This window comes from Jaculus jaculus, chromosome 5 (assembly GCF_020740685.1).
Source record: "Jaculus jaculus isolate mJacJac1 chromosome 5, mJacJac1.mat.Y.cur, whole genome shotgun sequence".
Taxonomy (NCBI): domain Eukaryota; kingdom Metazoa; phylum Chordata; class Mammalia; order Rodentia; family Dipodidae; genus Jaculus; species Jaculus jaculus.
Window position 1 is genome coordinate 130435206 of NC_059106.1, and position 17456 is coordinate 130452661.

The 17456-nt window shown below is 37.8% G+C and overlaps 1 protein-coding gene across 3 annotated transcripts in view; it reads right to left on the minus strand.

Moving 5' to 3' along the window:
* The window catches only part of Ccdc50 (coiled-coil domain containing 50), a 70984-nt gene that overhangs the window by 15645 nt on the left and 37883 nt on the right, over positions 1 to 17456 (minus strand). Inside the window, exons 5-7 of one of the 3 annotated variants that reach the window (XM_045149294.1) lie at positions 11341 to 11458; positions 11084 to 11113; positions 5613 to 6137 (exon numbers count right to left, since the gene is read on the minus strand). In XM_045149294.1, the coding sequence (XP_045005229.1) occupies positions 5613 to 6137; positions 11084 to 11113; positions 11341 to 11458 (673 nt within the window). The remainder of the gene's footprint in view (positions 1 to 5612; positions 6138 to 11083; positions 11114 to 11340; positions 11459 to 17456) is intronic. The other 2 variants (XM_045149295.1, XM_004654263.3) reach the window with 2 other exon arrangements.

A 17456-nucleotide genomic window follows, 5' to 3' on the forward strand; every position in this document is an offset into this window, starting at 1 on the left:
GCCAGTGGTAAGACCTTATTGCTGAAGACTCCATATGCAGCTGACGCGTAAAATGGAATGGCATGGCTGGAAGCCAGAAGAGAGTCAGTCCCCAGCTTGTCTAGTGCCAGAAGGTGCTACATAGGCGACTGGGGGAAATGACCAATATCTCTCCAAGCAACACATTGTTTAACCTAATTAGCAACAAATAACCAGATGTGATGCCCACACAAGTGCAATAGTGGTACACAGCCATGGTGAGGAATCAATTGCTCTTGATTTGGCTAACTGATCCACTCAGTGGTACTAGACCCATAGCTAGAGCTGGGAAACAAGTCAGAACCATACCCAAACACAAGCCCACTCTACAATATTAAGCTACCATCAATCACGGGGTATAAGAGGGCCTACACCTATCATACTGTCTATCAAAAAAGTAAGTGTTATCTCAATTTTCCAGGTGCTAACTTACTCTCCGTTGGAGAATCTGCTTCTCTTTTCCAGATAGATGCAGATCCTAAGAAGAGAGCTGCCCCACCATACCTCAAAAGGGGCCCGACTGAAACTAAGGACAACTGGTGAAATAATCAAGGGTGATGTTTTCCTGTGAACTGGATACCAGCACAAAGGGGAAGGAGACCAACACAGAGAAAAATCAACTCCTACCAAATCAGAGAGCCAGAGCCTCAGAGGCCCCCTACACCTCAGCACTGAAGCAGACCAAAAATGAACCCAACATGGCTCAGGGAAATTTTGTGGAAGAGGGGGCGGAAAGAATGTCAGAGTCACATGTTGGGTCATGATTTGCAGAGACATTTATCATACCAATAACTGGGGGCTAACGCCACAATGCACGACCCATTTTCATTAACAAGGAGGGTCTAATGGGAAGGGGTAGATCACAGATGAGCCTAAATAATGGTACCAAACTGCCTGTATTTACTGAAAAGAAAACTAATAAATTAAAAAAAAAATGGAAAAGCTCAATAACAGGTATGCTGTTATATCATAGTCTAATATATAGACAAAGTTCAATAAAGTACCCAAATCACCAAGAATGATAGAATATGCCTAGCTTCTCGGACATATTCTAGTGGGATATATTCTTATTTCAAGACACTGAAGTTTCTTTACTAGCATGTCCTGCTATGCTACACAAAACAGCTTAACCACAAAAAAAATATTCAGTTTATAGTCTTTAAAAGCTATAATCTCATGAACAGTAACTGACAATGTCATAAGATTATAACCATTATCTGTTAAAAAGAGAATACAATTTTATGTTAAAAAGTGAAAATTTGAGGTATTATTTCTCTAAGGCTCAAATATATAAAGGATAAATGGTTTGCTTAAATCCCTACTGTGTCACTAGAATTTGTCATTCACATTAGAGACACTCATAGTCTAGGATACTGTGTTTCTGGACTGCCAGACCTGTCTTAGCTACTGCCTGAAGTGTAAGAGTACATATAAGAAGGAATAAAAGCAGAAATGTTTTAAATTACTGGACAGTGCATGGAAGGCAGCTAACAGAACAGCGGCCTCTATCATGACAAGCCAAGCTGAGCCTAGAGACAACTTCCAAGCAGCTGAGCCACACTTCAACAGCTTGCTTTTCCTGCTCCCTGTTCTCCCTTTCCCTTGCACTGTTTTCCTCTGGAGTGTGGGGTTTACTGGGGAGGCTCATGCTAGGCAAGTGTTCTACACTGAGTTCCCTCATACTTCCATACAGTCACATTTCCAAAAATTTCTTCAACTAATTTTGTTTTGATTTTCTTCTTCAGCACTCTGCAGAATGTGAGCCCAAAAACCTCAAAAATGAACACAAGGAAGGCATTCTCTTTAAATAAAATCTGATAGAATAATTGGGAGGAAAGATTCTTGATAGAAGGCTGTCTTTAAGCTTGCAGAGATTCTGCTGTCTCTGCTACCTGAGTGCTGGGACACGTGGCTACATTACTAAAAACAGGGCTCTTTTAACAGGCTTATTTAAATTAAATTTACACTGGCTTCAAATAACACTAAATAATGTCTGACTGACTGATATCATGCATGAATATTTTATAAGTCACCTGATACAGAAGACAAATCAGAGTACCTCTGACTGATATTCCACAGCCCTGAGAGATAAGAAGATAACATGCATAAACAAGCTGTTACTGTGCACTCTCTAAAGTGAGGTCTTCCTCAAAGGTTTGGTATGGTTTCATTGCTCTATAGAAAGCTAACCAATCATGCATTTAATTTAGTAATGCTATTTTACATTCCAATTTTCAATTGACTTCTGTAAGTAGTTCTGCATATAATCTGAGAACTAGTCTTGTCACCTTGATAATTTTATTATTCACTGAAATATAACTTTCGTATGTGCCATCAATTCTAAAGAATTGTACTTTTTTTCAACAGCAAGAACAGACACCAGTACCTAGTTATTTATTTTAATGTATTTCTCTGATTTACTCCAAGAAGGCTACAAAATCAAATGCCAAGAGAGATTAGGGAAGTAATATTTTAAGCAAGCTGAATATAAAGTGATAAATACCACACAGTTCACACTATGGCATCTGAAGAGCTGCCTGGCCAAACTATTTTCTAAACCTTTGTGCTAGCAAACTGAAAACACACCTGCAACTACAATTTAGTTTCATGCTCCCAACCCTGTTTAAAACACCTACAGCATAACAAAGCGCGTTAAAAGTGAACCATCCCTCAGAGTACATTTGTGAAATCAGATGCATGAATCATAACTAGAGATCAATGGTATCACCCTCCAGACCCCTTATATACTCCAGCATGTGTTCATGCTAAAAACGACTTCTTTATAACCTACTCCAGATGGACTATATTCTCTTGTGTTTTCCACAGTTCTTTGCTCATTTCCCTCATATGGTTTATCTCAGTTGGAAGCATTTATGTATCCATCTTTTTAGCTTGATGATTAACCCTTTAAGCCTCACATCTAAGCTTAAGACTCAAAGTAACAATATATGTGGTCTATATTCCATATGGCTGTTGAAGTGAATTTTAATTTTCCTTATAACCAAGTCCATTAACATGAGACACTGTGACAGGAAAAAAAAAAAAAAAAATCACTGAATCAACATGAGTCTTCATGTTGACTGAAACTTATGAGTTTTCAATCACAAATAAGAAAGTGATGATGGGACCTCATGAAATTACAAAGATTTTGCACTGCAAAGGATACAGTGATAAAAGCAAAGAGGCAACCTACAGAATGGGAAAAAATCTTCGCCAGCTATATATCTGATAGAGGATTAATATCTAGGATACACAAAGAACTCAAAAAGTTAAATAAGGAAGCAAACAAGCCAATCAAAAAATGGGCTATGGAGCTAAAGAGAGCGTTCTCAAAGGAAGAAATATGAATGGCATATAAGCACCTAAAAAAATGTTCTACGTCACTAGTCATCAGGGAAATGCAGATTAAAACTACATTGAGATTCCATCTCACGCCTGTCATATTTGCTACCATCATGAACACAAATGATCATAAATGTTGGAGGGGATGTGGAAAAAGAGGAACCCTTCTACACTGCTAGTGGGAATGCAATCTGGTTCAGCCATTGTGGAAATCAGTGTGGAGGTTCTGAAAACAGCTAAAGATTGATCTACCATATGACCCAGCTATAGCACTCCTAGGCATATATCCGAAGGACTCATATCATTTCCTTAGAAGTACGTGCTCAACCATGTTTATTGCTGATCAATTTATAATAGCTGGGAAATGGAACCAGCCTAGATGTCCCTCAACTGATGAGTGGATAATGAAGATGTGGCACATTTATACAATGGAGTTCTACTCAGCGGTACAGAAAAAGAAAAAGAAAAAAGAAAAAAAATTATGAAATTTGCAGGAAAATGGATGGATCTGGAAAGGATTATACTAAGTGAGGTAACCCAGGCCCAGAAATCCAAGCGCCACATGTTCTCCCTCATATGTGGATCCTAGCTACAGATGATTGGGCTTCTGCGTGAGAAGGAAAATACTTAGTAGCAGAGGCCAGTAAATTAAAAAGGAGATATAAAGGGCAGAGAAAGGAAGGGAGGAGGGTACTTAATAGGTTGATATTGTATATATGTAAGTACAATGATTGAGTTGGGGAAGTAATATGATGAAGAATGGAATTTCAAAGGGGAAAGTGTGGGGGGGGAGGGAGGGAATTACCATGGGATATTTTTTTATAATCATGGAAAATGTTAATAAAAAGTTAAAAAAAAAGGGGGGGGGGAGAGAGAGAATGGCATACCAGGGCCTATAGCCACTGCAAATGAACTCCAGAGGTATGCGCCACCTTGTGCATCCAGCTTTATGTGGGTATTGGGGAATCTAACTTGGGTCATTTTTGATTTTATATATATATATATATGTATATATATATATATGGAGAGAGAGAGAGAAATGGTAAGGATAAAAATGTGTATCATTATAGGCCATTAAACTTTGGGGTATCTTTTTATACAGCAATATATAATTAATACTCTTATCTGAATGATGAGATATAAATTCATAATTTCATTTAAAAAAAAAGAAAGTGATGTCACAGATTCCTCTGAGCACTCCCTTCCACTTTTGTAAAACTCAGGAAGGGTTATATACATGAAACCAGGATGACAGAGATGGCCTATTAAACTCCCAGCAATTGTGTTGTTAATACAGTTTTATAGCCACAGGAGAATCCTTCCCTCAGCAGGTCCCAGATAATAAAAAGCCCTTTACTGTGTCTGAGCTGATCTTCAAAAAAATAAAAAATAAAAAAAAAACCTGGAGGTTTATCTTATACCCATTTCATTTCTAGAGAAGTATGGAGAATTTATCTATATTGACAGTTTACAACACCAATTATTGAGTTGCAGAAAGTTCAAGCTAAGATTTTTAAGCTTTAATTTCTATGCAATACCTCTGGGTATAAAATATGCCCAAATTGCTGGGTGTGGTGGCACACGCCTTTAATCTCAGCACTAGGAAGACAGGGGAAGAAGGATGGCTGCGAGTTCCAGCACACCCTGAGACTACTTAGTTAATTCCAGGTCACCCTAGACCAGAGTGAGACCGTACGCCAAAAGAACCAAAAAGCCCAAATTGACCCACAAATGTGTATTTTTAGGAACTATCCCCAGCTGTGTCTGACAAAAATATCGGAGGCACCTATTTTTCAAACACTGTCTAGAAGGTTTTTACAGGCAATGCTTCATATTATACACAGGAAAGATGAGTTTGGGAAATTTAAGAACTTCTAGCCCCACTGGAAGACAAATACTATTAAGTCAATTATCACCAGAAATTCAGGACCTTTGAGTCACGTATACAAGTATCTGACACAAGGTCTTGACAAATTAAGAACTGAATTTGAGAGGGGAACATCCACCTGAAAACGGCATGGACAACCCCTCTAAGAAATCAATGTGTTCTTATAAAAGGTGAAAGGAACAAATATGTTCCTTCTTGGTATAGTTCTGATATTATTAACTAAATGCCTTGTATGTCTGGATCTAAGATTTGTTTCAAGCATGAACCATACAAGAAAAAAGGCTGCTTATGATGCTTACTAAATTCATTAGTTACTTTGTACATACATGATACCAGGACATCCATGGTGGCTACCCTCTGTTACCTGGGTCATGGTGGTAATGAAGCTCTTCATTTTCTGAGAGTTGAGGAGTCCTGGGCCTGTGTTTCCTTTCTCTGTGCTCACCTTGCCCATGGTCCCTCCCATATACAGTTTTCTTACAAGGAAGCCCCACTTTCTGTGAGGTCTTAGGTGAAAGTCGGTCATTGTGTCGGTACTGTTTTTCCCAATTCCGAGTGTGAGGACTACTGGTCACCTCCCAGTCACCACTTTCAACGCTCAGAAGCACGTCCCCACTGATCTTGGGAAGTGGAGGTCTCCGGGACCTTTCTTGAGCAGGCTGTTTCCTTTGTCTCGGCTCGCTAGCCATTAGTGCATCATCCCTCACACTGCTCCAGTGGGAAGCCATGTGTCTCTCAGATGGACAGTGTTCTTCTGGTTCATCCATGAGTTCCCGTAGGTGTCTTGGTTTCTCCTTCCTCATTTTTACAGTATTTCCATCACTTTGGAGTTTATAAGACCTTGAGTATGCAGAACCCAATTCCCTGGCCCTCCTTGACCTTGGCTGGTCTGAGTGGAGTCAGAGGGATGTAAAAAATAAAAATGTATAATTTAATGACAGCACAAACTCACTATACAGGGTAAATCAGGGCCCAATGTTAACATATTTTAAAACTGCACAAAATTACTTTTCAACTTTACAAATTGAGAAGGGACAAAAATTTACTGTAATTGTCCATGTAATATATAAAAGATTCTAGGTACACAGCCACAAAGGTAAAAGAAAAGAGAAAAATTAAGTAAAATAATTTCAATCAGAAAGAATTTGATCATGATTAGGAAGAGTTAACAGAGCACTTTCATATTTGCCAAGAACAAAAGTTAGAGATTAAACATTTAATTCCTCTTCAGAAAACCAATTTGCAGATCGTGTAGGTTAAAAAAGTATGGGGTATGAAATCTTATACATCAGAAAAAGATGAACTTTGTGATGTCAGTTACAGAAAACAATGCTAGTAAGTTCTGCTTAGTTCACAGAAGTAAGCACCATTTCAGTACTCCTCTAGTCCTTACTTCTATGGAGAACAGGTCTACCTTTAGTTCAGTATGGAAGAAGGAGATTGTATGAGAATTTTACATTAGTAATTGACAATTATCTTGATATAGTTCTGTTCCTAATTTTAGTGGAAACTTGGCAGGGGATAAATTTTAAATAGTAAGTCATAATAGAACACATATAAGGGGTTCACATTCTAAATATAGTTCAAAATCTTTCATATTGTCTTCTTTGTATGAAAGGAAAATGCGTACTACAGATATCTATGTCACAAGGGCACATGCATAGGTGCTTGTGCTGGTCTCCTTAGGTTCAAGTGCACTGTGAACCAAGAAGGAAAGTCACCATGCACTTCCTAAGAACATACTGATGTTAACATTATATAAAATGTTTACCACACTCTAGAAGTAACTAAAAATTCTAATTCCATGAGAATTAGATGCAGCTAGGACACATTCCCTTCTAGAAGTAGCCGTTGCTGAATTCCATTTGAAGCAGCATCCACAAGTTGATGAGACACACAGCAGACAAAGGACTGTAAGAGTCACAGTTCCTAAGGTGCTTATGGTTTAGTTGACTGGTCTGAAACTGCTAATCTGGCAAAAGAAAGACCATCAGGAAGTTATGCACTAAACGCATCATTATTACTACTCAAAATCCTCCAGTCATTTCCTTTCAGATTTTTCTGAAAAATGGAACCTTGCTTCAAAGGTAATTCTTCATAAAAATCTGTCTTTCAAACAAGTATTTGTAACAGGATTTATCTCTACAACTTATGATTAATGTGTGACAAAGTCAAACAGAACAATTGTTTTTTAAAACACAACATTCTGCTTTAAAGTTAACTTTTATTTTAGTGCTTTTCACAACAAAGAATTGTCTACTGAGGTGAATCCATGCAATACTAAGCAACTATTAAATGATGATCACATTCAGACAGCAATGGTTTACAGGGCCAAACTAATGTGCTCACAGAGAGCAATATGAGTAAAGTCCACCTTAAGCCCAAAGCAAACAAAGGCTTTTGTCTGATAATGAAGTTATGGAGTTACAATTTTGTTTTAATTCTTCTTATACAGTTAACCAGTTGAGTTTTGCTTTAGGGAAATGTGTTAAAAGAAATATTACATAGCTGACACTACAATTTCAGCATTTCTTAAGACAAAAGAAATCTGTAATTCACCTACTGTGTAATTTTTAAATCTATGATTGGGAGACAGCAGTGAGGGATGATCTTGTTTGAATCCTTTCAAACTACTCTAGTTGATGACTGGGATTGGATGTTTCTTGAGACCATGTTACTTGGCAAATATAATTAACTCCTTCATTGACAATATACATGCACATATATATGATCACATATATATATATAATACTATTTATATCTTAAATATATACCTCCATGTTTGTCATCAAAATAATACTTTTACATAAAATACACCCACATAACCTTGATAGATGTGTAAAAATAGTACTTCAATATTTACAAATCCTTCACCAAAATTACATTATTTAATCTTTTCAAAAATCTACGTGAAAGGGCTGGAGAGGTGGCTTAGCGGTTAAGCGCTTGCCTGTGCAGCCTAAGGACCCCGGTTCGAGGCTCAGTTTCCCAGGTCCTACGTTAGCCAGATGCACAACAGGGCGCACGCATCTGGAGTTCGTTTGCAGAGGCTGGAAGCCCTGGCGCACCCATTCTCTCTAGAGCTCTCCCTCTATCTGTCTTTCTCTCTGTGTCTGTTGCTTTCAAAATAAATAAATAAAAAAAAATTAAAAAAAAATCTACGTGAAGGATGTGTTTTCAGAATTTCACTTTAGAGATGAGGAAAAAGCTCACAGAAATTACAGTAAATAACTTTGTTCAAACTGTAATTGTTCTAAAGAATGGTGAGAACCTGAACAGTAGTCTTGTATGATGGATTTAAAAAGACTATCACAGGGCTGGAGAGATGGCTTAGCAGTTAAGCGCTTGCCTGTGAAGCCTAAGGACCCCGGTTCGAGGCTCAGTTCCCCAGGTCCCATGTTAGCCAGATGCACAAGGGGGCGCACGCGTCTGGAGTTCGTTTGCAGAGGCTGGAAGCCCTGGCGCACCCATTCTCTCTCTCTCCCCCTCTATCTGCCTTTCTCTCTGTGTCTGTCGCTCTCAAATAAATAAATAAATAAATTTAAAAAAAATTAAAAAAAAAAAAAAAAGACTATCACAAACATCATTACCATGCAGGGCAAGTGGCTTCAAAAGAAAAACTCATTCATAAATGATGACTACAACTGCTATATATCTGTTTGATGTTTTGGATAATTTCAAATTCACAGATAATCTATAATTGATCATTTTTATGATTAAATTTATTAAAGCTTAAGTAAAATATGAAAGAATAATCATAATGACATATTCATTATGCAGCTAGGGCAGAAATCATCAAATTGTTGGAAAATAGAGAAATACAATTAAAGAATATACCAGATGTGTTGGGAAAGAACAATTTCAAAGAACATAAGGGCTCTTTTGTAAATACAAGCTGAATTTTAACACTGTCTCTGGGGAATTTAACTTGGTCTAACTTTCAAGCATATAAATGAGGACATTATGCTCAGTAACGTGACCTACCAACTATACAACTGAGGCAAAATATCAGCATCTATACACATGTGCTCAGCTCTATACTACCTAATCCTCAATATTCTCAACCCCCCCCCCAGGCACTCTCTAAATGTTTTTAACAATTAAAATAAAAACATTTTTACAAATTTTAGGTATTCCTGAAAAACCATGAAACTGTTAACATAGTATCCTATCCTTGGAGCAGTGGTACAGAGCAAACAGGTTCTATTTATGTCTCAATTCAGGTTAGCATAGGCTTTGATAGAGGTAGGCTAATGTGAACACTTAGTTTTTTTTAAACCCCCCACCACCACCACCAAGGTAGGGCTTCGCTCTAGCCCAGGCTGACCTGGAATTCACTATGTAGCCTCAGGGTAGCCTTGAACTCATGGAGGTCCTCTCCTACTTCTGCCTCTCAAGTGCTAGGACTAAAGGCATGTGCCACCACACCCAGCCCTATTAAAGCTGTTTTTATAAACTTAAAAGTTTAAAATAATTTTTCAATTACAGTGAATATACTTTCAGGCAGAATTAAAAATAAGAAAACTGGGCTGGAGAGATGGCTTAGTGGTTAAGGTGTTTGCCTGCAAAGCCAACCTCAGTTCCATTCCCCAGGACCCACGTAAACCAAGCCAGATGCACAAGGTGGCACATGTGTGTGGAGTTCGTTTGAAGCAGCTAGAGGCCCTGGCATGCCTATTCTCTCTGTGTCTGCCTTTCTCTCTCTCAAAAATTATTTTTTAAAAATAAGAAAATCAACAAAACAAAACCCACCTCCACCAAGACGACTGTATTTCTAAGACCTTTTTTTTTGGTTTTGTTTTGTTTTTCAAGGTAGGGTCTCACTCTAGCCCAGGCTGACCTGCAATTAACTGTGTAGTCTCAGGGTGGCCTCGAACTCGGGCGATCCTCCTACCTCTGACTCCTGAGTGCTAGGATTAAAGACATGCGCCACCACACCCGGCTTTATTTCTAAGACTTTAATTGAGGCTAAAGAACAATAACTATCTTTTGAGCTTTATGTAAAATGGTAGCAACAAATTCTTTTAGAAATGATATAGTATATAATTTCATTAGAAAAATTACCATGAGGAAGATGATTCTCAGGGAAAGAGCTATGCTAATGGAAGAAGAAAGCGTCAAGCACTCAAGAATAAACCTGCTTACTAAACAGGCCATAGATCTGCTCTAATTATAGTAAATAGAGGGCAAAACACAATGGATGGGCAACGTTATACTCCCATTATAATCAGCCTACCATCTACACAGGAATTCCTTTCATTCTGCTCACCAACAGCACATCATACTCACCTTCTGCAATTAAACTGCAGAAAAGCAGTTGACAACAGATTCTCAAGTCTCTTCAGTATCACTTATCTTACAATTTTCCTCCCTTGAGATTATCTTTAGGTTTTGTTCAATAGTAATCCTAAAGTATAGTCATGACACTGACTTTCAATAAATAGCACATAAGCCTACAGAAAATATCTTTCCTTTTATAAATCTTGAGAGGGACTGAAATATGCTTTCAAATATTCATTTCCCAACACACTTTGAGACAAAGATTTACCACCACCACACAGCAAAAGCATCCCTCAGAGAATTTGGGAGGGACTTCTTTCCCTCACGTATGATTCTATAGGACAGCCAAGCCACAAAGAAAGCACCACATCCAAAACTCAAGAGTGGATTTCCAAGTGCAGCAGTATGTCCTTAGCAGAATAGACCACTGGCCAAATTTAAAAGACAAGGTAGGAAGGAAAAAGCTGTTAGCCAGGATTGATGCACGCTGTGCCTTCTTAAATCCTATCACTGTGTATGGCAAGGAAGAAAGAAAGGTCAAGTCCAGAGACTCACCATTCTCCCAACACATTTTGTAGTTAGCACCTGCAGCATAGAAGAATTCCAGCTGCATTACAATGCCATAGTTAAGTTCTCACAGTCAAAGAAATGGCTTTCACTGTATAAATCCTGCCACAAATCTAAATGTACTTGGTGGCTGAGAAAAGAACTATCCCCAAATTCCTAAGGTCATTTTATGAGCAACATTTAAAGGGTATCTGGTAGCTAAGGCCAAGGACAGAGTAGGTCATGACATAGGCATGGACTGTTACCTCTGTCTTCATAATAGTAACTCTCTCCATAAGCAGTGCCTCCAGAGAACTCGGGAATGTGTTTCTTCCGCTTTTTCTCTTCCTGTAACTCCTTTTCTTGCAAAAGTCGAGCTATGTCCTACAATAGCAGAAAGAAAGAAAAACAAGTATTACCAGAGAATAAACATATTTGATCGAGTTCCACTTTCTACTTCCAGGCATTCATCCTGCATGAATCTCATGCTATTAAATGCCACAGGTGATGGATGGATCAAAAGGAGTGGCATTTAATCTAAACGAGCTAAACAGGGCTTTCTTTTCTCCAATTAAAATTTAACTAAGTCTAACATGATTCAAATTTAGTATAACAAGGTAGCTGAACATCATAATTTTTAAATATATTTTTGAAGACCTTCCTCCAAGCTGATGATCTGGACTTGGAAGGACACAGCAAACCAAAAAGCACTAGGAATTGCCCCTATATGTGTAGAAATTGAAAAAAGTAACTCCTTGGTAAATGTGACTTAGCTTTGCATGGGAGAACCACTGTGTGAACAGAGAAAGAGAGCATGACCTCCCTCCTGTACTCCACCTCTTTCATCCCCAGGCAAACTGGTAAGAGTAGCTATGTACAGGACACTGTCAAACAGTAAATGGTATTCCAACTGAGGTCCCCAAAAGATCACCCTTTGTTTATGAGAACAAAGGTATATACAAGTAACCCCAATGAACTGAAACTGAAAAATACTCATGAAGTACCACAGAGAGAATACTGTTTTTGCTTAAAGTAATTAGTGCCAGACTTTGTACTATGTTAAGCTTTAAATAAAGACAATTAAAACAGTCATCTGTATCTAAAAAGTAATACAGCACTGTGACTGGCTAGGCAAGAACAAGGTTGTGAAGGTTCTAACAGGCCTCACGAATGGCCAACAGTTCACCGTGAATCTAAGATGTGAAAAGCTAAAGAGAAGAGTAAGGTTAGGAAAAGAATACTGTCAGATCACATGTACTCAGTGGACAATCTTCCAGAGTCTGTAGCCTATAATACAGGAAGTGAAATTACTAAACATTTTGAGCTAGACAGTGGCAGTGTTCTCAATTTGAAGATCACTTTCATAAAAGCCTCATAAAATAGCATGTAACCATTTTGCTTTAGTATACTTTTCTAGAAAGAAGTTTCATATACCTCATCAGATTCTGTGATAGTTTCAATCAGAAGTCTCCTATCAACTCATGTGTTGTGAATGCTTAGTCCCCAGGTGGTAGCAATTTTTGAAATGGAGCCTCGCTGGAGGAGGTGTGTTGTAGGGGATGGGATTGTAGATGTTAGAGGCAGAATCTGGCTTGGTCTTTGGCTGCAGTTTTCCACCCTTCTGTGGCAGAAGTAATGCCCCGCCTTTGCTCATGGCTTGCTTGCCCCTGTCATCATAAGCCAAAAAAAAAAAAAAAAAAAAACCCAATCTTCCCACCAGCCACTTTTTGTCAGTTGTTTAATCCCAGCAATAAGAACCTAACTATACCAGACTCTTACAGGCTCATGTAAATAGACCAATTATATTCACTATGCAAATGGCAATTTGAACTGCTTTAATACGACAAGAGATACCAGGCAGAATTTACAGGTTAATGACACACATTTATAGAACAGAATACTTTTCTTCCTTTTGAATTCCCTGAGTCTGCCCAAAAGAAGATATTGACACTGCAACTACTTCAGGTCCATTAAACTAGAATCACTGCATCCTCAATGTTTTCAATGTTCACTAAAATACTCTTACAAATCTGACAATGTAAGGTCAAAGCCTAATTTCAAGCTTTAAATATTAGCACATTGTTTCCAATGGATTTAAACTTAATAGTGTATGCACACTTGCGTGTGGGCGCACGCATGCACGCACACATACAACCTGGTAAATGCTTTTTGCTACTCTATTTAAAATCTTGTGCTATGCAATGTGAGATACTTGAGAGCATTTACAAAATACTGCAGCTCAGAGTGAGTCAAGGACACATCCTACTTTAATTCTTTCATGCACAGAACTATACATTTCTAGCACTTTGATGGGAAACTACCCCTTAACTATGAAAGTTATTTCTTCCCCTACCAGTTCAAGCCAGGTATTTCTAAAGGTGACAGTGGGTCAGGAATAGCAACTACTAATATGAATTTTCTTAGGTTTCCATTCAATCCTTTATCTATACAGCAGAAAGTCTGAAGTGTTCACTTTAAAGTCAAATGTTTTTGACTCCTTATCATCTTACTAAATATGTACATGTTTAGCAGCTGTCAATGCTTATGCTACATCACTGCCTTTTATGTCTAATAACATAGCAATCAGAGAAATAGGGTTAGTACAAAATTATACAGAATTCCCCAAATTCCGATTCTGTTGACTATAGAAGTAGAAAGAATCTTGGAATTATCCCCTTTACTAAGCACCCCAAAACAACAGTTTCCTAAGTGCTGTGCTCTATAGTACACAAGAATGTTGCCTGTAAAAACTGAAGGTCCAACTGCCAGCAAAAATTATTAAATTCTAGGGAGTTTATAATTGCTTTCCTACTGTTCAATTTAGTCCTAATGAAAATGTAGCAATGAGCTGTTCTTTGAAGAACTAGGAGAAAGCAATAATTAGACCTTTTTACAAATGCATCAGCTAGTCAAGAAAGTGCTTTTAGTTAAGAAAAATATGCCACGTGTCTCAATCTGAATCCCAACCCTTTATACATTCTTGTATGTTCTCATCCATCTCTTCTCTCTAGGTAAGAAATGGTTTGCTGGGCTTGAGGAAGAGGACAGAGTCAAGGGAATACTGCCACTCCAGTCAGGCAAGGCTCATCACACAGCAAAGATTCCTCTGATAGGAAATTCTCCTCCTCATCTTGCACTGCTGTGCAGAGTACAGTTAGGAAAAAAGTTATTTCCTCTAAAACAAGCAAAGGTGGCAATTAGACCCTGTATTAGTCCTTCTCCTTGCTGGGACAAAATACCTGACAAAATCAGTTGAACAGCGGAAGAGTCTACTTTCACTTATAGTCCATCATGGCAGGGAAGGCACAGAGGATGGAGTTTGAGGCAGCTGGTCACATTCAACCCGTGATAAAGCAGAGAGCAAGAATGCTGCTGCTCACCTAGCTTTCTCCTTGTTATGTACTATAGGATCCCAGGCCATAGAACGGCACTCACCTTAATCAACCTAATCAAGATAATCCCTCACGCATGCACAGATGCTAACCTAAGCTACATAACACCCAAACAGGTGATTCCAGGTCCTGGCAAGTTGATGATCACTAAAACCACCAGAGTAACTGAGCTTGAGCTTAAATATAGCCAATCAACTTAGTCACCATTGGACATAAACAATCCTCTTTATTCTTGGCTCCCTCCTGCCCACACATAGTCTAGAATAGCACTTTCTAAGCTTGTTCAGAGAACACAGTCTCAACAGATTCTCCAAACAAATACAAGCACTCCACATAAAGCACATTCCATATCTAATGTGAGGATGTAGCTCAGTGGAAAGTACTTGTTTAGCATGTCTAAGGCTCTGGGTCTCAGCATTGAAGAAACAAGAAGACACACTAAAATGTGGATTAATATATTTTAAATATTAGATAAAATGAACCCACTGTTTCTACAACCTGAGATTCTCTCAGTTCATGATTTTTATATAAAAACAAAATCTCTAGAGTGTTCTATTTAGCAAAATGTGCAAAAAAAAATCTCCAAGAATTCTTAAGCCTTTTAAAAGTTATTTCAATTATGTTTTAATGCATCACGTAGATTTACTTTGGACAAATGTGTACAAATACTCCTGGCTCCATAGAGACAACCAACTAAATAACTGGAACCGAAGTCTACCATTATCTCTTCCCTCTCCCTCTTCTATTATCCAAGTTTACTCAACTATGGAAAATCTAGAAATAGAACCCTAAGACAGGTCATAGTTAAGGCTCTTTAGATAAAAACAAAATAACTTCAAGGAAAATACATATTTACAGATTCTCTCGAAACGGTTGTAGACCAGTGGGAAACATGCCTATTCTCTCATATACATATATATTTCAAATAAATGAATAAAATATTTTTTTAAAAAAGAACAGAGCTATGTTTTTTTCACTTGGACCTGTAAATCACTCAAGACAGTGGCCACCAAAATTTCTAAAAGATTTAGGTGAGAATGCCAACAGCAACTGTCCACAGCCCTCCTGCTGAACAACTAATGCTTTCCCAGACATAAACCAGAAGATTTCACACTACTGCCTAAGTCATTCTCCATTTCCTTTAAGGAATCCTGTTCCATCTATTAATGATAATCTGGATTACTGCAAATTTTGTTCATTTACTATTTGGTAATACACTAGTCAAATAAAAGTCTCATTTGTTTATGAGAAAAGAATATCTTGGCACACTACCTCTCTCCTAATCTAAGGAATGAGTTTGAAAGATCAAAATTCTGAACAAAGATTTTAAGGGCTAACCTCATCTAATTACTAAACCTCTCTGTATTTCTCCTTTACTTTTTCAACTCTATTGGGGGAAAGTATAGGCAACTAACTTGATTGTCCCATACTGCAAGTTAAGGGTCTACATTCTGCATGAGATGGTAAAACTTAACATAGCACCCAAGGCAGCCTCACCTAAAAGGCCGCATGTTTTATACTGTGCCACAAAAGATCTAAGTCATAAGCCACCAGTCAGAACTAAATTACACAAACATTTCTTTGGCTTCTTATTGTATATTATGATTAGTCACTTCTTGAAGACTTGCTTTCTTCATCACACAATGGAGCCAATCACTACACTGTTTCCTTGAATTAGGATTTTCAGATGACTTACTGTGACTAGTATTTAGATGCTACATGCCTAAAAGTGTTTTGGATTCTTTTTCAGTCCTGTGTTATTTCCCCAAATGTGTGTATGGGAGGCACTAGGGGAAGGCACAGAACCTTAGTAGCATTTATAAACAGTCAATTTATTCATCTGTTATTTTAAATATAGAAGCTTTCCTGTCTACAAAATATAATCACTTCTTTCAGTTGGTAGTTTCATATCCAAAGCAAAGCCCTTACTATAGATAGGCAGGATATCCTGTGACAAGAAAGAGCCTCTTGTGTTACTAACAAGGCAGATCAAAAATAATCCCAACTCTTATTTGCAGTTGTGATTATCGCATAATTATGGCTTGTTTCTTGAACAAACAAGTACACACTGGGATGTCTTAATTCAGTCATGGAACAAGGAGTCTCAGAGGAAAGAACAGTGTGTATAGACCTTGATCACATCTATTTATTACAGTGAATATATATGCCAGTTAGCCCAATATAGACCCAGTTTATGTAATTATTACTTTATCTCTCAAAGTTGTTTCTGGGTACATAACGAGTCATACCATCATACTTCTATTACAAAATGACAAATTATTTTCTTTAGTATTTATTTTAAGTACAGATACTAAGCCCTTTCAACATAAGAGGTATGAAAGAAAAGAACTGATGTAAATTGAAACTGTACAAACCACCGCAAATATGTAACACACCAATATTAAGTACCAATTCAAGTCTTTTTACAAACCAAGGCCTATTGCTTACTTCAATCATTTTAGCTTTAAAAACATTTAAATTTGAAAAATATGTAAAGAAAAGAATGGATTAGTGACTTAGGCTAACATACCAAGTAAAAGACAGAGAAATAATTCCAGCTTCTGGCTCCTGACTCTAGTTTTGGTTCCACTCGAGGTTTACTCTCCAAAGACGCAATAGCCCAGACACAGAAACCTGCAACAGGCCGAGCAGAGCTCCCAGTAATTATTCACTTCTACTATGAACCTCACAATGGAACTTTTCTTGAAAATAGGGTCTTGTGACTATAATTAGGTAATATCATAAAGGAATAGAGTAAGTCCTCAAAGACAACAAGATGATACATCCCAGGTGGAAAGTCAGATATAAGACAATGAAGGTGGACACCGACATAACATAAGCAAATATAAGCCGAAGACTGCCAAGAGTCACCAGGAACTAGGAAGTGTCCTTGTTAACAGGACATGACTCAGACAGCACCTTCACTTTACACTTCTAGCCTCTCAACTGTGAAAGAAGAAGTGACTGCTGGGTGAAGCCACCAAATTTGA